The sequence below is a fragment of the Ipomoea nil genome, unplaced genomic scaffold, assembly GCF_001879475.1.
Source record: "Ipomoea nil cultivar Tokyo-kokei standard unplaced genomic scaffold, Asagao_1.1 scaffold0753, whole genome shotgun sequence".
In the NCBI taxonomy this organism is placed as follows: Eukaryota; Viridiplantae; Streptophyta; class Magnoliopsida; order Solanales; family Convolvulaceae; genus Ipomoea; species Ipomoea nil.
This window is the reverse complement of record NW_017617181.1, coordinates 25,302-53,188: the sequence shown is the minus strand read 5'-3', so window position 1 is coordinate 53,188 and position 27,887 is coordinate 25,302. Positions and strand designations below refer to the sequence as shown.

Genomic DNA, 27,887 nt, shown 5'->3' with positions numbered 1-27,887 from the left:
TTACTTATGGACTTTCAGTTTTGTCTAATAATGTATGTCTTTCACTATCAAGTTTTTACCCATATTAGTTCTTTTGGAAAACTAAACTAGATTAAAAAAAAATTGGATGAACTAGTGCATCTATGTTATGATCGAATGTCTATTACTATGGTAAAAGTTATAATTAGTAGTTAAATTATAATTATATTTTATTATACTTGCGTAGTATCTAACGCTATATTTTAATTGTAGGATTTTAAATTTAACCTTCAAAGCTTCCGCTCAACAATCTACATATTAAAATAAGTATAAATTTAATAGTTAATGATATTATTATTAGATAAAATTAAAAATCAATAACTAAATCGTGAAATCATTATAATCGATTAGTTGAAAGTTGAAAGACTATTTCAATAAGTTGAAACACTGAATATAACTTAATTTTCTTGAAAAATATCCAGTGATGGAGCATTAAATGATAATTTGCTGCTTGAATAAATAGTTATATACTATTATTTATGGCAAATTATTGTGTGTACCGTGGCTGAACCACAGTTCAAAATGACATCATGAATTTTATGAGTTAGAATAATGTACATTATGTGTTAGAATAATGTACTGTATGTGTTAGATAATGTATATTATGTGTTAGAATAATAAAACTTCTGGAATAAATTAATGTATTTTATGAGTTAAAATAATGTACTATATAAGTTAGAATAATGTACATTATGAATTATGAAAACGTATGTTGCAGCGAGTCACGTAAAAAAAAAAATTGTGCAAAAAGATATAATTTTTGAACCATGGTCTACACAGCTATGTGAACCACAATCCACGCAATAACGATTGATTATTTATTAGCTGTAGAAATTAAAAAGTGGACAATTATCATTGTTTACTAAGTGTGTCATCTCTGAGATTAGCTAATTCAGGACTAATAGGAAACGGTAATTATAAAAGTGAAAGCATACTTCCTCTGAGCTATAACGGGCAGTAAATTTAGTGGACGGGGTAAAATTTGTAGATAAAAATTGGGGTGAAACGACGACGTAAAAAACAGCCTCGAGAAATGTGACCGTTATGACCAGGTGGATTCAAATCAGCTAAGGTAAGTAGACAGCTCACTTCGGCGCGTACACATCCGTTACGCAACGCCGCTCGTTTCTCAGTTCTCAGTGTTCTCTCTTCCCCTTACGCCGCCCAAACCCTTTTCTCTCTCTCTCTATATCACTGTATGTATTTGCATCAGCATTGTGAATACTGAATAGCTTTATTTCTTAAATTGTGTTTAATTTGTGCATGTAATCTGGAGAATATATATATGTATATGTATATGTATGATCTAGAAGATCGAGGTTAAGATTTTGCCCTAAGGTAAGAATTAAGGAGCAATGGGGTGTGCTCAATCGAGATTGGACAACGAAGAATCGGTGTCGAGATGCAAGGACCGGAGGAATCTGATGAAACAAGCGGTAATGGTGAGGAACGCCTTTGCTTCGGCTCACTCCGCATACGCTATGGCTCTGAAGAACACCGGCGCCGCCTTGAACGACTACGCGCAAGGAGAGGCGCCGCCTCCGCCTCAGTCGCCGGTGGTTGTGAGCGAGCCGGCATCTGAGCCGCCGCCGCCGCCTCCGCCGCATATGATGGAGAGGACTCCCCTCCCTCCGCCGCCCCCGCCGTTGCCGAGCTTCTCTCCTCTGCCGCCGCCGTTGCCGAGCTTCTCTCCTATGCCGCCGCTGCAGCGGGCCATGACGATGCCTGAGTTCTCTAAATCGAGGGGGAAGATGAAGAGCATCGCGATTGATGAGGAGGAGGAGGAGGAGGAGGAAGAGGAGGGTGGGTTGAAGCTGAGGAATAAACGCAATGGGGTTGAGAAATCGGGTCCGGTAGACAATGAGACCCCAATTAAGACACCGGAGCCGCCCCCTCCTCCACCAGCAGGCGTGGCTTGGGATTATTTCTTCACGGTGGATAACATGCCGGGAACAACCCTAGGCGATGTGGAGGAGGAGGACGAGGAGGAGGACGGGTATGTAGAGGAGAATGACGACGGCCATGACAGTCCACGAACTCCGAAATTTGAGAATGTGGGTGGAGATCACGACGGCGTTGAGGAATTCAAGACTCCGGAGAAGGGAGGAATTGAGAGTCAGATGGAGGAGACCCCGACGCCGGTGACGGCGAAGGAGAAGCACTTTGTTCATTCTAACACGGCGCCTCCTGGGATTAGAGGATTCATGAATGGTGGGAAAGTTGGCACGGCAAGTAGTGCAGATTTCTACAAGGTTTTGGGCGAAATTGATGATCATTTCCTCAAGCTTTCACAGTGTGCTCAAGAGGTTTCAAAGATGCTTGAGGCCACTAGGATGCATTACCATTCCAATTTCGCAGACAAAGGTAACTGAAAACTTTGATCTTTGAAAGTAAAGCTTTGATTTTGGGTTAAAAGAAATTATTTTGAATGATCTTGGTAGAGTTCTGGAATCCCATTGAAGCTTCTACTGATTATAATTATATTTGGCAGCTCTAATTGTTGAGTTTTAGAATTTTGTAGTCAGTTTCATCTGATTCTTCCATTAGTATCAAAGAGAAGTAGAGAACACATAAAGCTCCCTTCGCATTATTGTTCAATTGATCCCTGATGTGTATGTGGCACCAGGAGAGATCTGGCTACTTTATTATGTCTCGGGAAGTTATTAAGCTCACAGATCTTACAAATTTAATGCAAATTAGACATTTTTACATATTGGTGCATCTATCGTATGAGTCAAGTGGTGAACTATACATCCTTGGATCTAACCAAATGTGGAAATACTTAGTCTTGTTGCCACACATTTCATTGGTCCTAGGAAAACCATTAGTTGATTAAAACAATGTGCTTTCTTGAACGCGTTGATTGAAATACTCTTTTTTCTTTTTGCAGAAAATATTAATCATGCAGAAAGGGTTATGCAAATCATCACATGGAACAAGTCTCTTAAAGGCATATCCAATGGCAATGGTGCAGAGGAAAACTATGATGATGATGAATCCGAGACTCATGCCACTGTTTTGGATAAGTTGTTGGCATGGGAGAAGAAACTATATGAGGAACTAAAGGTGGATTGCTTTGCCTTGTTATTTTTCTGTAACTGGCCTTTCATCTTGCTGATTTTCTTCTTTTCTTTAATACCGTCCTGCTAAACCTCTAATTGATGATATGCAATTTTTCTTTTGTATATGCACATCATGTTAACCTTGATAAATTATCCATTTGTTTTATTTGAGCCGATAGTAAGTCCTGTCATTTACACTAAGGTCCTCCCACCAACCCACTTTCCACGAAGTTCTAAATAAAAATGTCAATGCAAACAAAACTAGAAACTATTCTATCTTTGTATTCCAGTCTCAAAATTTCAATGTTTCTATGTAAAACTGATGTGGTAACAATTGATTGCTCTATGCTGATAGGCTGGTGAAATTATTAAACATGAGTATCAAAGGAAGATTGCCATACTAAACAAGCTGAAAAAGCGCAATGCTAGTTCTGAATCACTGGAGAAGGTGAAAGCTGCTGTTAGCCATTTACATACTCGTTATATAGTTGAAATGCAATCTTTGGATTCAACCGTTGCTGAAGTGAATGAGATACGTGACAAGCAGTTGTACCCAAAACTTGCTGCTCTTGTTCATGGGTACGTTTCTATATGACATACCTATCTGCTTGCTGCTCTTGTTAAAATATAACTGTCCCTTCCCAGTCTTTCATGATTATGTTTTCTCATTTTATTTAGAGGATACTGTATTTTCATTCTAATAATCTGAGTATCATGTTTTGTTTCCTGGTCTCTCTTCTATTCCATTCAAGAGCTTATGCATATGGTATAACTGTTGGACATCATTTTCTCAATTTCTCTGTGGAACTTTATATTTCATTTCAAACATAGTTCTAGATCTAACTAATGTTTACTGTTTCTTTTCTCATGTTTATTGCACGAGTGGTTGCCACATTTTTTGTTGTTAAATGTGTCACAATGATTGTAGATGACTAGATAACAGGTTCTAAATTTGCAGGATGGCAAAGATGTGGCAATCCATGTGTAGACATCATGAAGACCAGATGAGGATCGTAATGGAACTCTCATCCATTGATATCTCTGCAACCCCCATGGAAACAAGCAAACATCATCAGTCAGACACCATACAGCTAGCTGATGTTATTAAGGAGTGGCACGACCAATTTGAAAACCTCGTGAATAATCAAAAGATGTATATCCAAGCCCTCAACAGCTGGCTGAAACTAAATCTCATTCCAGTAGAGAGTAGCCTGAGGGAAAAACCCTCGTCCCCACTCAGAGTTCAGAACCCGCCTATTCAGCCACTCCTCCATGCCTGGAATGAGCTGCTTGAGAAACTTCCCGATGAGCACTCTAGAAGTGCAATTAATTCTTTTGAAGCTGTGATAAGGACCATCATTATTCATCAAGAGGAGGAAGTGAAGCTGAAGGAGAAGTGTGAAGAAACTAGAAAAGAGTATATGCGCAAGAGGCAGTCTTTCGAAGATTGGTACCATAAGTATATGCAACGTAGAACTCCACCCGATGAGATGGACCCTGATAGAAGAACAGACGCTAATGGCAAAGACCCTATTTCAGAGAGGCAATTTGTGGTAGACAGCTTGCAGAAGAGGTTAGATGAGGAAACCGAAGCTTATCAAAAGCATTGTATACAGGTAAGAGAGAAATCTTTGGGAACTCTGAAGATTCAGTTGCCTGAACTTTTCCGAGCCATGAGGGATTATTCTCACATGTCTTTCAATGCTTATGAAAGCTTGAGACACCTAGTGGCATCACAGAACCCAAATCAAGCTTCATAGTATTCTCCTTCCTCCTTTTCTTGCACAATGAATGTAGATTGCAGTGAACCTTTGACGACGTAATGATCTACAATTGACTATGTCAAATTCTTGTTGGTTCGTAATGGTAATGACATGCTAATTTCAATTGAGTTAGCACATTCTCACATGCATATGGGTTTTACTTGATGAGATGTGTCTGTATATTTATCTCATGCACACACTTTATCCTTCTACATCATTATATTTGCTTGAGAATGTTAACTGTTAAGGAGTATCAAGAGTTTATGCTGGAGCTAGATTATTGGATATATGCTCACTAGGGTTTGTTGTCTATGCTGGAGCTAGCTTATTGGATGTACCCTCACTAGGGTTGTAAACAAATCGAACACTAATGAACAGAACAAAGCGCTTGTTCGTGATTGTTTGTTAAGATTTTGAGAATATTCATTTTTGTTTATTAAGATTTTGAGAATATTCATTTTTGTTTATTAAACAAGCATGTTTATGTACATTATTAAACGAACAATAAACAAGCTTGTTCGCAAACTCTTACCAAACAAGTATACAAATGTTTAGACTCTGTTAGTTTATTAAACGAGCTCTAAAATCTGTTCATTTATGTTCGTTTACCCTAATAAACGAACATTTACTGAACACAAGCATAAGTAATTTACCAAAAGCTCTACTTGCTTACACCCTAATGATGCTTACAATTCTTACAAGTAGATGCTTGGCTTTGATTCTTCAACTCATCTCCAGCTACCAGAAAGAATGCAGTGTGCCTGAATCACAGTGAACTTGAGTAAGAAACCACTCTTCAAATTCTTATTTAGTTGAAACCAACATAAATGGCAAAGCATGTACCTGAAAAAATTCATCATTTTGGTTTTAGAGTCATCATCTATATCTGCAGTGCTGTCCAATGCTTGCTGCATATGATGCAACCACCTCTCTGCAGCTTTGTGAGTGACTGGAAATGGGCGATGCCGCCCAATCAAGGCAGGATGACCTGTAGAAAAGGTTAGATGCTACACATATATATTTTGTATGCATATATTCAGCACTGTTGCAAAAATCCACGCTAGGCGTCCCTAGACCGTGGGGCACCCGCCTAGCACCTAAGTCGACCGCCTAGGCAGTCACCTAGCGCCTTAACTCGGCCGACGCCTTAACTCAGCCAAATTCTGTCGTGTTAACTCGTCCATTTCAGTCGAGTTAGCCGAGTTAATCCGGTCTGCTCGGCCTAGTTAATTTTTTTCATTATATATATAAAATATAACATATATACAGCCATACCCTTGCAGGCATGCACTACTAGGTGCCGCCTAGCCCGTCTAGCCGCTATGGGCTACTCTATCGTCCGACTAGCACCTAGCGCCTATTGCAACCATGATATTTAATCGGTATCATAGATTCATAGCATGATTTTAGCATAGGCCATCTAGTGGCTAGGGATTACTCTACAGCCCGGCTGGCTACTGCAACCATGATATTATTATTGGGTATCATAGATTCATAGCATGATTTTAGGCTTAGGTTTAGGGGTATGATTGAATTTCCATCCTTAGTCCTTACCATAGGCTTATATCAATCTAAACTACAACAGACTTTCCACCATGTTAGAACACCTCAACATCACAACATCACTCTTATTCAACAAAGCAGGCAGCCAATTCACATGCAAATATATGTAATGAAAAGGAAATCAAAGTTTTCATGAAACCAGTAAAAAACTGTTGAGTTTACCTTTCCTCTGTGAAAACAGAGAAGGCCCTCCCATTCTTTGCACAAAGAACTCATACTGGTTCCTAATGGCATCTTCTTTTGTTGAACTAGCAAAAATTGAGCGGAACCACTCCTCCTCATCATCAAAAACCCTAGCCCCAAATCAAAAAACCCTCTCCTCATCATATTCAAACCATCCACAAGATTCCAAAAACAAAATAAACATATACAACATCCTGTTCTATCAGTGACTTGATTGAGTAAAGAATGCAGTTATATAGTGCATATATAATAAAAATTCAAAACAAAATTTTGAAAAAAATATTTAGCAAAGAGAGAAGAAATTATAGTGAATTAGAGAAGTAAAAACCTGGTGTAGAAATTGGTGGAGAGATTGATAAAGGTCTGAAGGCCGAGCTTCTCGTAGAGATTGGTCTCATCAATGGCGAAGGCGTCGCTGGTGTCCACCCCGCTCCACTCCGCCGCCTTCTCTTGCAACGTCTGCATTCTCTCTCTCTCTCTCTCTCTCTCTGAAACTTGGAAGCTTGAACCTATGAACGAGAAGAGATGAAGCGGGCGATTTATAGTTGGCGTGAGGAGGCCGCGTGGAAGACACGCTGTATCGCTTGGAAAAGGGGTCGCTGGTCAATGGAAAATGACGTTGACTTTCACTACGGATTTTTGCTTCATTCTGTTCATTGGACGGATTTCAAGAACAAATAAATAAATATGTATGGGTTCAAATGAGTAAGTTTTTACTTCTTAGGAGTCACGAAAGAAATAAGAATTAATCTTAGCCTTAAATTTAAAAAAATCAGACAATAGATCAAATTTTAAAAAATAATATTTGCGGTGCTATTTTTGTAATTATCACCAATTTTACTATACAAATTTGGACACTTATATTTAGTATTAACATTTTTCATATTTAGTATTAAAAATTGCACTTGCAAAAAAGCGACAGTGCATTGCACTTAGGATTTTGATTTGAGAGTTTATGACTGAGTTTTTTATTTTATTTAGTTTATTTGTTAACTTTTTAGTGCTTAAGATTTAATATTTACGGTTTAAATTTAAAATTTTAAATTTTCATTGATTTTATAACAAATTTATCATGTTTGCATATTTAGTTGTTAAAAATTGCATATTTAAGTATTCTTTGTATAGTAAGATAATGATAATTATGAAAATGTCACCGCATGTTTTTAAATCTGATCATATCCGTCAAATTTTTACAGATGTAAAATTGAGATTAATTCTTATTTTTTTCCTATAGTACTGTTCTCACGTGATCCTTAGAGGTCGTTTGGCACTTCCCCATCAATTGAATTTCTCATAATTAAAGTGTTTACAACAAATATGTTTGATGTGAATAACTTTACAAGAAAAACTAATTAGCATAGTTATACTTATTAACCAACAGATGTACCCGAATTGACAGTTATACTTGTGGCCTCTTTTACCTACTAATCATGGGATTGATATATATGGTTGATTATATCTGTCAAGTGAAGTTAATTAATTTTGTGATATTTTATTATTTCTGACTTATTCTTTAAACTAAACATGGGGTTAATAGGGGAAGACGTTTTGAGAAAGAGGGAGGATATATGACTGTGGGCTGCTGCTAATTGGTTAGTTTCATCTTTTCAATGGATTCTGTGGTAAAGTGTCAACACTGTGAGGTAACAGTGTTCATATATTCCATTCCATACAATAATAACATTATCTTATTATGTGGAGACGTTTTATTCGATTAATCCCACGTGTACCAGCATGTGACGTCGTATTTGCGAACTGGATTCATGGAAATTGCACCTAAGGATGCCTGGCAGCATGACAACATTACTTGGGGGATTAAAATTTACCTATTGTCCTCTGGGGATTATGGAAAGCACGGAATGAGGGAAGTGGTTAACATGATGAAAAATGAGGCTCAGGCCAATCGGGACCTAAACCTCATGAGAGGTGAGTGTACAAGGTTGATGGAGAATTTGAGAACAATTAAGATCATGCATTTATGGAGGGAGGCCAACAAGTACATTTCTGCATTTCTGGGGACGATTGTATTCGAAGAACCTCCAGATTGCTAGAAGATCTCCTGAGGTCCCCTCCATTGCACCAAAAAACAAAAATTTCACAACTTTTAGTCATAATTTGGTTATTATGATGTTTTTTTAAGTGATAATATTGCTATTGATTAATAAGTTTTTCTTTATATCTATTAATTATGTCGTGAATTTGTTAAAAGTGTCTCGAAAGAGGTGACTAAGTGGATGGAACATGATTCTTCCTGCTTAAATGATCATAAGATTAATTCTTGCTAACATTCTCTAGATCGAGCCATCATACCGGGTCTTCTTATTGCATTTTACACAGGAGTGTCAAGTGTGTTTTACCTAGTGTACATCATTACATAGTAATTGCGTGTTTCTCTTGCCATCCAAAAAATGTTAAAAGTTATCACAATTAATAAATATTTTAGATGTCAATGACCTTGTGATCTAGTGATATGGAGTGACTCTTCCAAATAGAAAGTCATGAGTTTGAATCACAGGTATTGACGGATTACATTGTAATAGAGGAGATTCTAACTTGTTAATATCCTCTTGCTGAGCCTATAACATCTTCCCTCATCACTCAAAAAAAATAAAAAAAATTAAAAGATCACAATCAATAAATATTTTAAATGGTCACAAATTCAATTATGTTAATATTTTTTTAGTCGAGCCCATCAATCTGTATTTTCCTAGTGTAATTTATATAGGAGTGAAGTTTACTCCGTGTATGCACAATTGCACACCCTTAAATAGTGGCTGCGCATTTTATTGACACCTAAAAAATGTTAAAAGTCATCACAATCTATAAATATTTTTGATTGTTATGAGTTTAATTCTTGTTAAAATCTCAAACCACCTACACCCAATCTTCTTAGTTCCGTATACCGTCTACACAAATATAGAATTTATTTAGAGTACATTTTTCAATAGTTACTATAAATTTATTTAGTCATCCAAAAAAATATATTAAATAGTTATTGCAATCAATAAATGTTTTAGATGTACTTTCACATATCCTCTAGATAATTGATGGATATTAAATGAGTTATATAGCACCACTCCACTATAAATAATTGTCATGATTGTGGAGATAAAATGTGCACCAGACAAAACACCCTTGTTATACTCATGGAGTCAAAAATATTTCAAGCATAACTTATCACTTACCGATAAGCTCCTTAATGGGGTTGCAAAAGGTGATGCTCTTATGTTAGGTCTTTGCATCTCAGTCCAACAAGATAATGAAAAAATAAATCATAGTAATTAAATTATTCATACGAGTATCAAACTCTAAGATTGGTAGTTGAATTCTTGATAGTCCCTATTAAGTTGGTTTATGTCCCTTTGAATTCATTGGTCATGTGAACATTTATGCGCACACAAATGCACAAAAATGTATGTTAAAAGGCAGAAGAATGTGCACTTGAAGGCAGGAGAATATGTACTGCAAGGTACAAGAATGTGCACTCGAAGGCACAAGAATACATTAGAAGGTAGAGAAGACTGTGCACTAGCAGGCCAAAAATACGCACTCGAATGCCTAAAATTGTGCACACAAAAACAAAAAATAATGCACTGAAAGATAAAAAAAAATACACTTACACAAAATTACCAAAATGCTACTACGTTTTAACAAAAAAAATAATAATAACAATTCACTCATACTGGATTGTTAATCTTGTTTAGATCATTCATAAAACAAAAAAAAAAAAAAAAAAAAAATCTTGTTTAAATCAATGGTTGAGATTTAAGTGAGTAGGCCCCACCAACCACAATCTCCTCTTCAAGAAGTGAATTGGTATTTGTTTTCTCCATCAATTAAGATCTTCACCTCAACATGCTTAAAAATCTTTTACTACATACTACTTCTTGCAAGGTTTGATGGAGTTGTTGACAAGCTGCAACTACACACTCTCCCTTGTTAGCCACTGCATATATATAAACTACCACATGGCTTTAATTATATATCCTTCCAATGGTCTAATAAATTGCCCTCTCCCTTAGCTTAAATCACATAAATTCTAAGTTTCCACACTACTCCGTTAATATTTAATAGTTTTGTTAAGGTTGGAGCAAAATTAACTAATTTTAGGATAAATGAGGGGGGAATGTAGTGTGCCCATAATTGATGGGACCGGAGGGGAAGGGAAAAATGACTATATCACTATAATCAAAGGGTCAAGAGTGCTATTTTTCTTTATTATATTAATCCATACGTGATGAACATGTAAATAAAATGCAAGAAACATGAAATATTTAGTCCATAGTAAATAAAATTTCCTAGAATTTTATAGTGATGAGTATTCAATTCAAACAAGATAACTGTTCCGTATTATACATATAATAAGAAATGTTTTATGTGTTGAAATTGAAAGCAGTAATGACATAATTCAAGCCAAATTGCCAAATTTTCTATCAGATGAATTTGTTCACTTTCCTATTTTGGCTTTAAGTAGCCTTTCTTTTTATATACTTTGTCACCTTTAAGTCTTTAACACACACAGCTGAATTGTTCAGATAAAATGGAAACCAAAAATACAACATCTTCTTATATTGGTGCACCTCTGAGCTTCACTTGAAGAATTCACTGGGGAATTGCAGCAATAAAACCTTTTCATTTGTTTTCTCCCGAAAGCGGGTTGATAAACATCTTTAATTTGTTCAATATATTAACATGGTTATAGAAATTCCCAACCAAAGAGACAAATCGCCACCAACCAATCTGAATTGGACTGGACTCATGAACTCATGAAAGCAACATATCAGAGAACTTATTCAGCAATGATGACCTTATTAAATTCAATTGCAACAGATCAGAATAACCTCATTAATTCTCTTCGGACAAAACTACAATAAGGCCAGGACAATTTATTACAGAAACTGTATAAGAAATTAACAATAACGACAGGAAATTTATGAAGTGATAGGCTGCTATCTTTACAATAAAAATGTTGCAGAGATATTATGTTAAAATATGGATTAACTACTCCAGTTTTAGTCCCTTGACTATTAGATTTTTTAACTTTCTGGTCATCGACTACAAAATTGATCTCATTAATTAATACCTAATGACTTTGAAAACTTGCCAATTTTAGCCCAACAAGAACAATATTTAGTGCCTGACTATATATAGGACTAAAGTGGCAAGTTTTAAAAACTCAAGTACCAAATTTTGATTGATTTTGAAGTTGATGATTGGAAGTACAAATGAATTTAAATAGCTAGTTGATGAGTTAAAGTTGGAATGATCTCTTTAACTAAAACAAGAAAGTAATAGGCAATTGCAAAAGATACTATGCAGTTTAACCACAAGCTAAGTTGCATAGGTATATACATATATAATACACACATTCCTTGGAATTCCTTAGCCAGGGATTTCGACACCTTCTTCTTCAGAGTTTTCATCACTCTCTTCCGAGCTTTCAACCTTTCTTGATGAGAGCTTCCAACACTTAACTCTTCAAAAATTCCCACGCTTTCTTCTTTAGAGCTTTCCACACTTTCTTCTTCAAGCTTCCCACAATTTCTTCTTCAGAGCTTTCATTATTTGGCAATTCAACCTTGAAAAGTAATTGAAAATGAGTACAAAAATAAATAACTAAATTAATAAACGGAATTAGAAGGCAGAAAACTAATAGTTTTAAATAATGAACAAGAATTAGAGAGCAACCTTAGTTCCAACTTTACGAACACAAAGTGGACAAACTGCTGTTCCCTTAAACAATAACATCTTTGCAGAAGAAATATGCTTTGCAGAGGTCACAAGAGAAGAATAGCAACATTCTAACACAATTAACTTCAATGTTCCAATTTTTGCAAACTCCAGTGGAACTTGTTCCAATTCCCAACAATATCTCAAGACTAGGTGCTCCAAAACTGGGAAATGATTAGAACTTGCATGCCAATGTTTGAGATCTGAACGTGAAATAAGAAGTGCCTTTAATTTGCGAAAGCACAGCTTTGATGGTTTCCACTCTGAACCACAGAAGGCAAAATCTTTTAGTTTAAGCGCCTCAAGGTGCGACAACTCACCAATTGTGTCTATCTCCTTCCATGGAAGATAAGTATATCAAAGTGTTAACATCTTAAGGTTTGGTGGAAAACCTGTTGGTAGATAAAAGCACTCAACTCTTCCTACTTCAAACTTCAACTTCTCAAGTACATGTAAATACACAAGGCTCCCTAGATAGTTAGGCGTCACTTGGCCTTCAATGAAAATCCCAAGTTTCCTTAGGTTTGGAACCATTCTGAAGTTTGGTTTTTCGTCGAAGCTAGCAACTTTCAACCAACAAAGAGTTTGTAGATCTTTTTTGACGAAGCAAGGGAGATACTGTTAACATCTCTTGTCAACATGGAAATGCCTCAATTGTGGCAAATCCAAAATATCACATGGCAGTTGCAAAAGACATTTTTCCATCCATGAAGTTACTATGAGAGTTACCAAATTCTTAAGCTTGAAAAATCGAAACTCGTAAAGAGAACCAATGGTACTTAAAGCCAAGTATCTCAAATGAACCAAGTCTGTTATTTCGCTAGGCATGCCTCTTGACCACTTAACTAATGATAAATCCAATACTCTTAGCAATTTCAAACAAGGGTATACCAACCTGCATTTTGAATGGTATACATCTTTACCAAAGCAGATAATGGAATGGATTTTATCTAAAATGCAATTCCCATAACTCGCTTGAGTGATCGGCCAATGACTTGTTTGACAGCTTAACCAACAACTAGCTTTTGGAGTATGATCGTCATTGATAATGCACAAAGTATTACCCTTTATTGTTTCTCTCACACATAGCTCATGCACTTTATCATGAAGCTTACATGATTTAACTTTGCCATCAATACTTAGCTCATTAATTTGAACAAGACTTCTATTAATGAGATCATGCAAGTAACTCTCTCCCACTTCTTCCAAACTCATATTTTTATGTGGCATTAAAAATCCCTCTGCAACCCATAAGTTGATTAATCTCTTAACAAGAATGACATTGTCTTCAGGAAACACACCAAAATAATGAAAGCAATCTTTCAAGTGACGAGGTAAGTAGTTGTAGCTCAATAAAAGAATTTTTGAAATTCTGTTGTTATTATCATTTTTATCAACTCCATATCTCCATATTTCTAGAGACTTTGTTGTAGCCAAAAGTCCGGCAATCAGAACAACTGCTAGCGGTAATCCACCGCAACCACTAACAATGCGTTTCCCAAGTAACCCATATCCCCAGGGAATAGAATGTCTTCGCCCAAACACCTTTCTTGAAAATAATTGCATACAATCCTCTGGAGTTTGATGATGCACATTGTAGGGATTTCCACTTAAGTATTTAGCCACCTCTTCGAACCGAGTAGTTACTAAGATTCGGCTTCCATTATAATTATTTGGAAAACATCCTTGGATGGCATCCCACGCTGCAGTGGTCCATATATCATCTAATAAAATTACATACTTCTTGCCCATCAAACTTCTGCATAATTGCTCAGCTATTTGAGCATTGTCTAGGTTGTAAATTTCACTTGTTATTGGTGAAATACAATGTAATAGACCAATGAACATCTCCTTAAGGTTTTGAACCTGAGACACAACTACCCATGCTCGAATGTCAAAGCTAGCAATAGTAATTGGATGTCCATAGACTCTTTTGGCTAATGTAGTTTTTCCAATGCCCCCTTCCCCGACGAGTGGGATAACTTGTAGTTTAAGCTCTAGGTTTTCAACATATTTCCGAAACTTGTGAATGTTTCTATTCCTCAAAATGGTGAAAACTGATCTCATCAAGTGTGAATAACAGAGCCGGTTAATTATCATCTCTATATCACTGTTGAATCCCATAGTTATAGTTACTTCATTCTCAGGCACTAAAGCATTTTGGTAGGTATCCCAAACAGTAATGTTCTCTTTCTCAGGGTCTAAAGCAGTTCTTTTTTTGCCCGCCAGGATCCATTCTTCAACATGCTCAATATCTCTTACCACATGTTTCAAGGTCTGATGAAGTTCTTCACTAGCCTGAGTAGCCTCAAATACATACCCTTTCACGTTTGCTGCCAAATATACTCGTCTCAGTTTATATTCTATTTCATTTTCGTAATAACTACTAGAAATTCTAGATCGGATTGCGTCATGCAGAAATGAAATAGTAGTTATACACCTGGTGTCCCCGTCATTCATTTTGGTGTCACATTCCTCCAAAAAGGTTTGCAGAATGCAGAGCTTTGCAGACAGAAACTCGATCGTTTTAAGCAGCGACACCTTCATTCCTCCGGCATCAAAAATCAAAAGTAGTGTGGGATCCACAAGGTCTTGCTCTACTATTTTGATTAGAGTGGTTACAGCATCAAAAGCCATTATATTAAACTTCCCTAAAGTGTTTCTGGAACTGGTATCAGAGAGTTATTATTAGTCTCAATTATTGAGCTAGAAAATAGCAGAGTAATGGTGCTTGCAAGATGGGTTAAAACCTAAAGTTTTAAAATGGCGCACCTTAAGTACACAAATCAGTGCACACAAACAAAACACCTTAAGAACATAAAACACGCACCTAAAGTTTTAAAATGGCGTACCTTAAATTTCAACAACTGATGCACCTTAAGCATACAAATCACGTACCTTAAGAAGGAAAACAACGCACCTTACGAAGAAAAACCATGCACCTAAAACTTTAGGCCGACGCACCTTAAGCACACAAATCACGCACCTTAAGAAAGAAAACCACACACTTAAAGCTTTAGATCGATGCACTTAAGTTTTTCAACACTTATGCACCTTAAGCCACACGCTACAAAAACCCCTACCTTAAACACAAAAATCACGCACCTAAAGAAGAAAAATCACACACCTAAAGCTTTAGATTGACGCACTTAAGTTTTCAACACCTAATGCACCTTAAGCCACAGTATAAAAACCATTCACCTTAAGCACAAAAATCACGCACCTTAAATTTGACCTAAATGCAAAAAGACTAAATTGTCACTGCACATTTTTTTTTAATCCTGAATGTTGATTTAGGCAAGATCAATGACTCAGATTTATCCGTACAATCACACATGAATATATATATATATATATATATATATATATATATATATATATATATATATATATATATATATATATATAAGTCTTCATAAATATTTTCATACACAGTGAACACAATTAAAAATCTTGTCCAAAATTAATAAATTTTATAGTGAATAAACATCTGGCAAAAAGTAAAGGCATCGAGAGGGAAAATGTAATGGTGAGTGAGTTATGCAAAACTGTATCAAAGTAAAAAAGGAATTGAAGTCATGCTGGAGAAATTAAAGTATAAAACATACCTTAGGTTGAAGAAGAGCTGGAGTTATCTGAGTTTGGGATCGGATATTATCTGAGTTATTGAATTTATTGAGCAAGAAATGAAATGAGCATAGCAGCAATGATGAGAGATGAGATAAGATCGGAATTATTGATGGGAGAGATATTTTTGTTTTTTAGAGAAAGTGTCACTTTTTTTCCTGTTATATACTTATACCACTTTTTCTCTCTGAATTATTAATGTAATAGTTTTTTTTTCTTCTTGAAATGTTAAATGAACATATTTGCGCTTAAAATAAATATTCCATTTATTTTTCTTCTCCAACAAATAATGACCACGATTTGGTTCAAACCGAACAGACACTATAACAACCAAACCGAAATATTTCGATTACAATTTAAAATCAAAATTCGATATTTAGAGTTTATTAAAATTGCTAATCGGAACGGCAGGTTCATGTTTCGAACTGAAAAAAAATACATTTATTGTTGAATTTAGATTATTTTAAAATTAAAAATAAATTTTTAAAATAAAGTTTGAACCAGCAGTTCAAACTGGATCTGGAACTGTGAACCAACGGTTCAAAATCAAAACCAAAACCAAAATCAAATCGCGGTCATATATTCTTATATGTGAGAATCAGAATAAATGTAAAAAAGAATTTACACTATTTGTAAATATTATAATTCTAATTTTAAACTAATACTAGTAGTTGTTCCAATTCGAGTCGCCGATTCACGATTCAAGATCCAATTTTTTGGATTCATGATTTTAATAAATTGAAATCCAAATATTGGGTTTGGATCTGAATCATAACCGAAAACTTTCAATTTGATCTCTAGTGTCCGGTTCAGTTCGAATCGAACCAGTGGTCATCCCTACGTATAAGTAATAATTTGTGTCCGCTGAACCATTGAGTCATCGTGATTTACATCCTTCCAAATGCTCTGTCGGGTCGATGTGTGGAGGGTCCTTAGGGTTGGGGATTCAACTCCAAAAAAATAAAATATTTAATTTAAGGATAGAGATGTCAAAATTTAATATATCATAGGAAAAATTGCCACTTTTAGAATAATTGAGGGGGCTAATATGCTTACATGAATAATTCAGGGAGAAAATGTGCAATAAACATATAATTCATGGGGAAAATGGCATTTTCCCTTTGTTTTAATTATTATTGGGGTCCATTAACGTACTCTTTTTTTTTTTTTTTCTAATAAAATGATAGTTTTAGTCTATTAACTATATTTAAATGAGGCAAAGCACTTTGTGCTCAGATGGCATATAGTAATTTTTCCATATAAGAGGTCATGAGATTGAGCCTTAGTGAAGGTATTCAAAAAAGAAAAAAAAAACATTTGTGTTTCAATAGGTTGAGAAAGTATGTTTGAACAAAATAGAGCCAGTAGTATTTAAAAAAGAGAAAATATTATTTTTAGTCCCTCGACTATAATATATGTATCAGTTTTAGTCCTTGACTATTAAAATTTTCAATTTTGGTGCATGAATATTCAATTTGTATCACATTTGGTCCTTGACTATTAACATTTTCAAATTAGGTGCATGACTATTCAACTTGTATCACATTTGGTCCTGTCGTTAAATTTTCTGGTCAAAATTCCTGCCAAGTCACCGGTGACGGGCTAATTTATTTAATTTTTATTTTAAATAAATTTTATTTTATTTTATTTATAAGTATATTAATTTAAAATAAAAATTAAATAAATTAGCCGGTCACCGATGACTTAGTCGGAATTTTGACCAAAAACGGCAGGACCAAATGTGATACAAGTTGAATAGTCATGCACCTAATTTGAAAATATTAATAATTAAGGACTAAATGTGATCCAAATTGAATAGTCATGCAACAAAATTAAAAATTTTAAAATAGTCAAGAACTAAAACTGATACATGTATTATAGTCGATGAACTAAAAATAATATTTTCTCTATTTTAATTGTAGACTGAATCCATAAATTATTATCCTATACATTATAATCAAAGGGTCAAGAGTGTTATTTTTTTTTATTTAATTCATACGTGATGAATATGTAATTAAAATGCCAGAAATATAAAATATTTAGTTGGAGAGTAAATAAAATTTCCTAAAATTTTATAGTGAAGAGTATTCAATTGAAACAAGACAACTGTTCCATACAAGCTTTGAAGAGAATTAGATATGACAAAAGTTTGTGTGAGACCGTCTCACCATAAGACAGGATAAAAATGTAGTACTTATGTGCACAAACGTAATACTAATTAAGATAAAATATTTATTACTTATATGAGAAAATGTAATATTTTTATGGGGAAATTTAATACAAATACATTTTTATTCAAAATATTCCATTCTTCCTCAAAAATATTACAAAGTATATTTGTTCTTATAAGTATTAAACACTTGTCACCATTACTTATTAGATAAAATGTAATACTTTTGATGGGAAAATATAATACTCCTACATCAACATGTAAAAATATTATATTTTTAGAAAAAATGTACAATTAGACCATTGAACTATTTGGAGATAGCAATTAAGCCACAAAACTCGAATAAATTCTAAAATTATCCATAAATCTAGAAAAAAGAAGAAACTATTAAAGAAGAACTATTTGGAGATAGCAATTAAGCCACAAAACTCGAATAAATTCTAAAATGAGTTAATACCCAAAATCGTCCTCGACTATAGTGGTTTTTCTCAATTTCGTCCTAAACGACTTTGGTGACCTAGTATCGTCCCAGACTTTTGTGTTTCGCTCAATTTAGTCCTCCATTTGTTATTCCGTCAAATTGGTGTTAAATTTAGGGACAATTCAGTAATGTCAATATTGATCTCTCTTTACTTTCAACTTGTGAAGTGCGAAATTCCTCTTTCTTGTACGAATTACACCCAGAATTACTCCCGGACCTGCAAATCAAATTTTATATTTGCAGTTTTAGGAGTAATTCTGGGACTAATTCGTAAAAAAAAAGGGATTTCGCAGTTCACATGTCTATGAGTAAAGAGATGTCAATATTAAAATTACTTAATTGTCTATTTATTTAACACCAAATGGATAGAATAACAAATGAGGGACTAAATTGAGCAAAAATACAAAAGTATGGGACGAAATTGAGCGAAACATAAAAGTCTGGGACGATATTAGGTCACCAAAGTCGTTTAGGACGAAATTGAGAAAAACCACTATAGTCGAGGACGATTTTGGGTATTAACTCATTCTAAAATTATCCATAAATCTAGAAAGAAGAAGAAGAAGAAGAAGAAGAAGAATCCATAAATCTAGAAAAAAGAAGAAACTATTAAAGAAGAACTATTTGGAGATAGCAATTAAGCCACAAAACTCGAATAAATTCTAAAATTATCCATAAATCTAGAAAGAAGAAGAAGGAGGAGGAGAACTATTTGGAGATAGCAATTAAGCCACAAAACTCGAATAAATTCTAAAATTATCCATAAATCTAGAAAGCATTTTTAGCCAAGTGCTGATTCGCTATCAATTAGGTACAAGATGTTAGTCCATTAGGTGATACAACTTCCAGAAGTGGACATCTCTCCCACCCCTCTCTCATCTTACTATAAGCAGATAAGAGTTAGAAATCTTTTTCAGCTGTCGGTGGAAACCAAAGGATTATATATACTTCTTTTGTATCTTTTATTTATACAGTAATTTGACTAATTTCATAAGTGTTTTATTTATGCAGTAATATATGTTATTCTCATGTCACAAACCTTTTTGGTCGGAATGTAAATCGTATAAACTTTTTGTTGATTTCAAACAGAATAAAGTGCAGAAAGGAAGGAGGAGTGAGGTTCACTGTCAGTTGTGCAAGAATATTTATCTCAGTGCTAATCAGAAATGTTGCCGGTACTGGTGATATAATTGCAGTGAAAATTAAGGGTTCAAGAACAGGATGGCTTCCAATGGGTAGGAATTGGGGCCAAAATTGGCACATAAATGCACTTGAGGAGTCAATCACTATCGTTCGAGATAACTAGCAGCGATCGTGTAACCCTGACATCTTAAAATGTTGCTCCCAAGAACTGGAATTATGGGCAGACCTGCCCAAATTGTTACGCCTTTCGTGCGGGTCGGAGCTTACCCGATAAGGAATTTCGCTACCTTAGGACCATTATAGTTACGGTTGCTGTTCACCGGGGCTTCGGTCGCCGGCTCCCCTGTCATCAGGTCACCAACTTCCTTAACCTTCCGGCACTGGGCAGGCGTCAGCCCCCATACATGGTCTTACGACTTTGCAAAGACCTATGTTTTTGGTAAACAGTCGGCCGGGCCTGGTCACTGCGACCCCCTTTGTGAGGAGGCAACTCTTCTCCCGAAGTTACATGGCTATTTTGCCGAGTTCCTTAGAGAGAGAGTTGTCTCGCTCCCCTAGGTAGAGGGGTATTCTCTACCTACCCACCTCCCACCTGTGTCAGTTTCGGGTACAGGTACACTTCAAACAGTTTGAAACTTAGAAGTGAAGCATCCTAGAATTGCATCAAACAATTGGTCTTTTATCACTTGATCAAAATGGCAGCAGTTAAAATTCCATCATCATATATGAGAAGTAAAAGAAATTTTATTGATTTTAAAAGTACAAAATTTGGAGTAACATTAAAGAATGCTATATAATCTTTCATTCAAAGTCCTACATACAGAGAAAGGTAAAGTGAGATCCCATGCACATTACACTGTATCAAATGATATATATATGCTCACATCAAGATTGGATGAAGGAAATGATTCGAGTAGTCGACTTTTCTTGCTCTACAATACACGTGTGTGGGTTGATATTAAACTATACCTAATACACTTGTACACGATAGAGAAATGAGTGGCCACAAACTTCAATGTAAACTATTATCACAAAAACTTTGGTATTTAAGTAACAGTTTCTGATGGACGCACCTGGAAAGAAAGGGCTTTTCTGGCTTGCAAGTGCCCTCTTTCTCTCTCAAATGTCGGAGAAACAACAACAGCCCTCCATCATAACTTCTGGTTAGATTCTATAAGCAAGCCGTTTAACATGATCTGAACTGCAGCTTCGTAGACAATCCCATTGTAATGCATACCATCAGTAGTGCATTCAGCCCCGCAGTTATGAGTGAGAGTATGAAAATCCAACAAGAAAAACGGGCCGCCAAATTGTAGCAGCAGCTTACTTCTGTAGAGCTCGTCATTGTAAGCTTGCCAATGAGCTTCCGTCATCCTCTCCCGCTTTGCATTTGTATTCAACATTGAATTTATCAGCATTGGCATGCCAAGCCAAAACAACTGCGGGGAACGAGCAGAAACCGTCCCTGTTCTCGGCTTGTCATCAGAAACAGTATCGAGGTAGACGGGCAACGACATAACTAGTGAATCCCGCAACAACTTGAGGGAAACGCCATAATCTGATGCATCGTTCACGTGTAGCATATCCCAGAGTCCTGACCCCATCACCAATACATCAGGGTAATTATTTTTATCCTTGAACTCAAACATCAAACTAGTCAGATTACTCACATATGGTGCCCATCTAAAATCAAGCTTCATCCCAATTTTACCCACCACAGTGCTATAATCACTATGCCTCTTAAACAAATCATCTCTAATCAATTCCATCTCATTTGGCCACAGTAATAACTCCAACACCGAAACCACCACCAACCTCGCCTCAGAATCCCCAGCCACCACAACCCACGACCCGTTTAACAAATCCGAAGCATCCGATTTCCCCAACTTCTGGAATTCACACTGATCCACCGGTTCAGAATCCACCCACTTCCACTCCCAAGATTTATCATAAAGATCACTAGTGTTAGTACCAGATGCCAGAATACTAAATGCGACTTGATGAAGTAAAGAAATGCAGGAATCTGGATTTGAATCTGCGGATAAGGAGGAGGATTGTAAACCTGGAGAGGAAAGGAAAGAGGAGATGGCAGGGAAATAAGGGGCTAAATGAACGCCGACGGAGAGGGTGATGAAGAGGGCGCAGCTAAAGAAGAGCATCTTGTTTCGGCTCAAGTGCCAGCCCGCCATGACTAGCGGAACAAAAAGAACTATGCAGGCCGCCAATACTCCCAATTGGACAGCCCCAAACATTTATCCAACTTTGCCTGCAAAAATTTTAACAATTATTGTGGTGAGGTGCAGGGACAGAGCCAGGATTTATCTTGAGTGGGAGCAAAGAAGCAAACGGAAAATGTTCAAATACAAAAATAATTAATATAATAAGTTCTAAGATCTAACTAAAATAATTACATAAGCAAAAATTAAGCAATACATTATGCATAAATCAGCCCATCACGGTCAGATATGCATAGTATCATATTCAATTCCTCATATTACATAAGCAAAAACTTTCAACACAGATTACCAATATATCATATATGCATAGTATCATATTCAATTCCTCATATTTTTTTTATGCAACACCATAGCTAAATGCCTAAATCACAGATTCACAGTTCACAGAATTCCAATTTCCAAATAAGCATAACTCACCATAGCTAAATCACAGATTCACCATACTATTAATTTAAATTGCTCAGTTAAAATAATACTAGTAAAATACGAATACTGCAATTTCATGTATAAACAGGTTTAGGGAGACTATGGGAGCTCCAAAATACTTATGTCGATATGATTACTAAATCCTTCGTTTAATATATTTTTAGTTTGTTATAAAGTTAGTTGAAGTTTTACACCTTAATTTGATACTTTTCTTAAAAAATAAATATTAAGTTTAAATAAAACACTTAAACCATGACTACTTTGTAAAACACGAACAACAAGAACATCCACATAGTCAATTACAGTAAGAGAACAAAAAATAGTTTACCTGCTTTCTCTGTGTATTAGTATCAAAATGCTAACCTCCTCCTTAGACTAGGGGAGTCTTAACATACCCTTTATATATTCCATATCCATGTACATTGTGCTGTGAACAATATATAATATTAATTAAATATTCTGTTTCTCTATAACATTAATTTAATATATACTAATCTAAATTCAAAACAATTTTACATTGTCCATTAACTGCAAAATTTCTATGAAAAATGAGATTGCATATCAACAGAACTGTTAGGCTTCTGGAAGAGTATATTACTGGATTATATGAGACTGTGATTTCTACTTGAAAAAACCATTAGATATATACCCGACCCCAATTTTTTTTTTTTTTTTTTCTGAGATTAACAACTTCAAATTACACTTTACATTTCTAATATGCTGTTGCAAGTAGAAATGTTCATAGATAGAAATAATTTAGGAGATAACACCGTAGGTAATAGAGTTCGAGATTTTTGGATAAAAACTTTTCTTAGTGTGCATTCCTTAGGATATAGAGGCATTTTCATAAGCTTTTCCAACTTATTCGTAAAAGCAGTCCTGTATACTTTTTATTTAGCTGTAAAAATTCAATTTAGTTAGTAATCTATGTTAATACAGAGTAAAGTTGTAAAAAGCTTAAATAAGTGTTTTAGACATATTTCAGAGTTTAGGATTAAGCTACTAATATGTATTCCTTCTACGAATCATACCTAGAAAATCAGAGAAATCCTAACCTTTAAATCATCTTAGTGTTCCAATTATTTCAGAAATTTAGAGAAAAGGAAATGAAATTGCTGAAATTTAGCATAATACGGAATATATCATAGACATACCTATTAGACAAAAATACATCCTTGCTTGGAAGTGTGGAAACGACGATACTTGGTTGTGAAATCTACAGATCGATCTGCTTCCAGATCAAACATGCCTGGATTCGAAAACTCAGCTCTAAGAAAAACAAAATTAAACCCAATTTTGGAGATCAAACTCAGTGAGATTAAACTTGGACGGCTCTCCTCACCAGTAAGTGTGATGCCTCAATTGGCTTGCTTTAGGTGACTCATACAATGAAATGTGGAGATTTGGGAGAGGGCGGTGGTGAATGAAAATGGCGCAAACAAAATGTGGAGATCTGGGAGAGTGTTGCGGTGAAAGAAAATGGGCCAAATGGCACAGAAGGGAATGTGGAGAATAATTGGGGTTAGGATAGTTTTATATACATAGTCAAACAGGTGTTGACCCTATGTATATAGTATAGTTTTTTACGAGCGAATGAGATAATGCCTAATAATTATTTTTAAATAAGTATTTCAAAGTATATCAATGTAATATTATATAGGAGATGTTTATGCATGCGTAATAAATGTTGAATTTGTTTATTTAAATCGGTAATTTAAAGTATATAAATTCAAGATAATATATGAGAGAATGATTATAATTGTCACTAAAATAAATGTTTGCAACTTTGTATAACGCTAGTCTAAATATTTAGTCTAAATAAATACTACTTTTGGTTTAAATTTCTCTAATTCTTGCTTTAGATTTGCCTTGCTGTGTATATGACTGAGATTTTAATTAGATGTAATATGAACTCTTTATCTTACAAACACCAATTGATATTTAGTAGTGGTAGTTTTTCCCTACATGTTTCATGTGTTGCGAGATGTGTGTCGTAGGTTATCAAGTGAAAGTATTGAACAAAATATCAATGTTTATTATATTTGTATAAAATACTTGGTAAATAAATATATATACTCCATCTGTCTCATTTTATCACTCCTACTTACTATTCATGGGTCAAACTAACTTTTTCTTCTTTATTTATTTTCTTTAGTATTTTTACTTATTTTTAAATTTGATTTTTGTGTTCAGTAGTACTTTTAGTGTAGTTTCTAAATATATAAATTTTGTATTCTAATACTAAACATAATATTATGAAAAATTGGATTAAAAATAACTTCAGTCAAGCATCGTTAACTGAACCGGACATATAAAATTGGACAGAGGGAGTAACATGTTTTGTATTATAACTTTGATATTTTTTTATTTTTTGAAATAAAAACTCATGATTCTTTACAAGGTAATTGTTAGTGTTTTGTTATTCTTCATAAAACCCCAACATATGATTAGCAATATTATTATGGTAAACTAAGATAGGGTTTAGCTTGGTGTTTGTTTGCTGCTACAGAAGACTGATTGATCAGAGACATCAACAGACGCACTGACACTGAAGATCTGATAAAGGAAGAAGTTTCCAAAACACTGAACGCGGTTTGAAGACTTTTGGAAAGAAAATCAGCGGATCTGTTTTGGAAGGTATGAACCGAATCTCTAAGATTGCATTCTTCACAAATCGTCCTACCATCTACAATCAAAGATATTTTTGGAGAGTGGCTTTTCTAAGGAAGTATAAGCACCCTCATTCGGTCATGAATTAGGGTTACGTTTTAAGAAGACAAAAAGGCACTCCTTGCTATACAGAAGATCACATCTTTGATTATGTCTCTTCTCAAGAATATATGTTCTTGGTGATTATGATGAAGAACTTGAGAAGAACTATCGTTGCTTAAACGAAAGGACGCGAAGATCACTCAGTTGTGGGAACAACGTGGGACTGCGTCATTGAAGCGGACTGCATCAGAGTTAGCTCTCCAACCGAAGGGATTTCGTTGGACTTCTGCATGCGTGGCTCTCCGTCTTCAACAATTCACTAAACCTTTGTAGACTGGGTACGTACCTTGTGTGGGGCACTTGGGTGAGATTCTTGTTTCTCTACCTTTGTACATTGGATTATGAGTTAGTGGATTGGACGCCTCAGTGATCGTCCCCCAAACATAGATACACACTGTACCGAACTGGGTAAACATCGTTTGTGTGGCTTTACTGTTTGCTTTTAGTTTTTCCTCGACAAACTAATCTTCTATCTATTCGTCTGACTGACATCTCACGTCGTTATATCAGTCAGTCTTCTACAAGGTGCTTATTGCTAATACAATTATCTTAATCTGGGAAAATGCAAAATTACATGTGGTATCAGAGCTTTTAAGTCTACACAATGACTTGATCCTTACGGGAAGTTTTGTTTTGCATTTTTCTCTCGTTAAGAAGCTGTTTCTCTTGTTATCTGTTGGGTATCTGTCTGCTTTCTGCATGTGTTTTTGGCTGGGTGTCTTTTGATGCAGGATGGATGCAAGTATGAAACCACCTGAATTGGATGGCCACAACTATTCTTTCTAGAAGGCTCGAATGGAGATTTATCTTCAGGCACAAGGTACCAGAGTTTATCGTACTGTCCTCACTGGATGGAGTCCTTCGACAGTTCAGAATGCTGATGGAACTGCTGGGGCCAAACCTATTGAGACATGGACTGAAGAAGAGATGACGTCCTCTGATTTAAATAATAAGGCTCTAAACTCTATTGTTGGATCTCTGCATGAATCAGTCTTTACTCTTGTCACCGGAATAAAAGAAGCAAAATGAGTATGGGACACTTGAAACCAGATACGAAGGTACCAGTGATGTCAAGCAGTCAAAACTTCAGTTGGTACTATCAGAATTTGAATCTCTCAGGATGGGTGAAGAGGAAACGATTTCAACCTTTCACAGTCGGGTTCAGAATTTGATGAACAGAGCCTCTGTACTTGGTGAACCTTTTACTGATGAAAGAGTAGTCAAAAAGATCCTTCGATCTTTACCCAAACGTTTTCGAATGAAGGTGACTACAATTCAAGAACACTCAGGCTAGGAGAAAAAGAGTGTGGGTGAACTTATGGGAAGTTTACACACTTATGAACTTGAAGTGCTAGCTGATGATGAACCTGTAACCAGCAGAAAAGGCAAGTTAGTAGCTTTTGTTGCCGAAGCTGATCGAGAATCTGACACAGATGAAATCGATGACGAAGCCTTGGCCCTTCTAACAAAGAACTTTAAGAAAATATTGAAAGGCTTCAACCGCAGGAGTCAAGGACAACCCAACAGGACACAGTACAAAAGTGGAAACTCCTCATATCAGAAAACAGAAACGCCCTCCTTCTCACAGAACAGTCAGTCTCAAAGTGGCCGAACAAGACAAATCAGAAGTAATCCGACTGACACAGTTAAACCCCTAAACAGATTAGTGCAATGTCGAGAGTGTGAAGGATTCGGACACATACAATCTGAATGTGCAACTTATCTCGAAAGGAAGAAAGCTATGTCGGTAGCTACCCTCAATGATGATGAAGATAAAGCAGCAAATGATCAGTCTGATGAAAATGTGGAAACTTCGTGGCTTTCTTTACGGCAGCAGAAAATCAATCAGAAGAGAATGATACAGATGAAGAATCTTACATATCATCAGATGACTTTGAAGAGAGACATACACAACTGGAACTGGAATTTGCTAAACTAGTTGGAAGTTGGGAACAACTGGTGAAAGTTAACAAGAGTCTGAATGACGATCTGAAGCAACGAGATGATCACCTGAAGAAACTATCTACTGAACTCGTCCTAAAAGAAGATCTCATCACTCAGATAAGATCACGAGAGGGAAAATTGATAAAGGAATTGGAGGACTTAAAGAAGAAAATCAAGATGATGGATACCACCTCTACCTTAGACAAAATTCTGGATTCTGGTCAAAATCCAAATGACAAAAAGGGACTTGGTTTTGAACGAGGAGAGTCCTCAAAGATGGCACCTATGTTTATAAAAGAAGGAACATCAGTTGGTAGATCATTTCACAATTATGATCAAAGTCAATCATCACAGATAAAACAGAAAGGGAGCATACACACTTGGATTGCTGACCCTCAATCTGGCAGATTGAAAATACAATCCTAGTACTCAAGGTTCAAGACCAAGCTTGTAAAAGTCAGACAATACATACCCGTCACTACTGTCAAACAAAAGGGCATACCCGACCTGAATGTTACTTCTTCTACAGAGATCAGAGGAAGGAGAAATACCAGAACAAGTCCATTACTCCCTTTGTGAGACAAGTTTGGGTTAGGAAATCAGAAGTAATCTGCTATCCCACAATAGTTCTGACCGCCTCTATGACTGCAACAAGATGGTACTTCGACAGTGGATGTTCCAGACACATGACTGGGAATGTCAAGTGTCTCATGTCTGTTCAGCCTAGCAGTGGATCAGTTACGTATGGAGACGGGCAAAAAGGAAAGA

General features: G+C 35.6%; 4 protein-coding genes across 8 annotated transcripts; 1 reads left to right on the top strand and 3 right to left on the bottom strand.

The window, feature by feature from the left end:
- Window positions 1-1,085: 1,085 nt before the first annotated feature.
- LOC109176717 lies at window positions 1,086-4,988 on the top strand. 2 transcript variants are annotated; one of them, XM_019326112.1, is made up of 5 exons: window positions 1,086-2,382; window positions 2,909-3,084; window positions 3,436-3,659; window positions 4,039-4,876; window positions 4,911-4,988. In XM_019326112.1, exons 1-4 carry the CDS (start codon window positions 1,374-1,376, stop codon window positions 4,838-4,840), a joined length of 2,211 nt encoding a protein of 736 aa, XP_019181657.1. In that variant the 5' UTR covers window positions 1,086-1,373; the 3' UTR covers window positions 4,841-4,876; window positions 4,911-4,988. The 2 variants fall into 2 exon arrangements, with proteins under 2 accessions (XP_019181657.1, XP_019181658.1); XM_019326113.1 differs by having other exon boundaries at window positions 1,088-1,654; window positions 1,685-2,382; window positions 4,039-4,988.
- A 347-nt stretch (window positions 4,989-5,335) lies between these two features.
- On the bottom strand, window positions 5,336-7,112 carry LOC109176719 (two-on-two hemoglobin-3). The gene is made up of 4 exons (XM_019326116.1): window positions 6,918-7,112; window positions 6,569-6,699; window positions 5,687-5,831; window positions 5,336-5,604 (listed from the first exon to the last, which is right to left on the bottom strand). Exons 1-4 carry the CDS (start codon window positions 7,052-7,054, stop codon window positions 5,520-5,522), a joined length of 498 nt encoding a protein of 165 aa, XP_019181661.1. The 5' UTR covers window positions 7,055-7,112; the 3' UTR covers window positions 5,336-5,519.
- Window positions 7,113-11,755: 4,643 nt separating this feature from the next.
- LOC109176718 (putative late blight resistance protein homolog R1B-12) lies at window positions 11,756-16,055 on the bottom strand. 2 transcript variants are annotated; one of them, XM_019326115.1, is made up of 4 exons: window positions 15,928-16,055; window positions 13,863-14,987; window positions 13,161-13,164; window positions 11,756-12,038 (listed from the first exon to the last, which is right to left on the bottom strand). In XM_019326115.1, the coding sequence occupies exons 2-3, from the start codon at window positions 14,954-14,956 to the stop codon at window positions 13,161-13,163; spliced, it is 1,098 nt and encodes a 365-aa protein (XP_019181660.1). In that variant the 5' UTR covers window positions 14,957-14,987; window positions 15,928-16,055; the 3' UTR covers window positions 11,756-12,038. The 2 variants fall into 2 exon arrangements, with proteins under 2 accessions (XP_019181660.1, XP_019181659.1); XM_019326114.1 differs by having other exon boundaries at window positions 11,756-12,167; window positions 12,278-14,987.
- Window positions 16,056-20,464: 4,409 nt separating this feature from the next.
- Window positions 20,465-23,905, bottom strand: LOC109176721. 3 transcript variants are annotated; one of them, XM_019326119.1, is made up of 4 exons: window positions 23,746-23,905; window positions 23,558-23,631; window positions 22,732-22,830; window positions 20,465-22,006 (listed from the first exon to the last, which is right to left on the bottom strand). In XM_019326119.1, the coding sequence occupies exon 4, from the start codon at window positions 21,990-21,992 to the stop codon at window positions 20,892-20,894; it is 1,101 nt and encodes a 366-aa protein (XP_019181664.1). In that variant the 5' UTR covers window positions 21,993-22,006; window positions 22,732-22,830; window positions 23,558-23,631; window positions 23,746-23,905; the 3' UTR covers window positions 20,465-20,891. The 3 variants fall into 3 exon arrangements, with proteins under 3 accessions (XP_019181664.1, XP_019181662.1, XP_019181663.1); XM_019326117.1 differs by having other exon boundaries at window positions 23,558-23,905; XM_019326118.1 differs by lacking the exon at window positions 22,732-22,830 and having other exon boundaries at window positions 23,558-23,905.
- Between the last annotated feature and the right edge of the window lie 3,982 nt (window positions 23,906-27,887).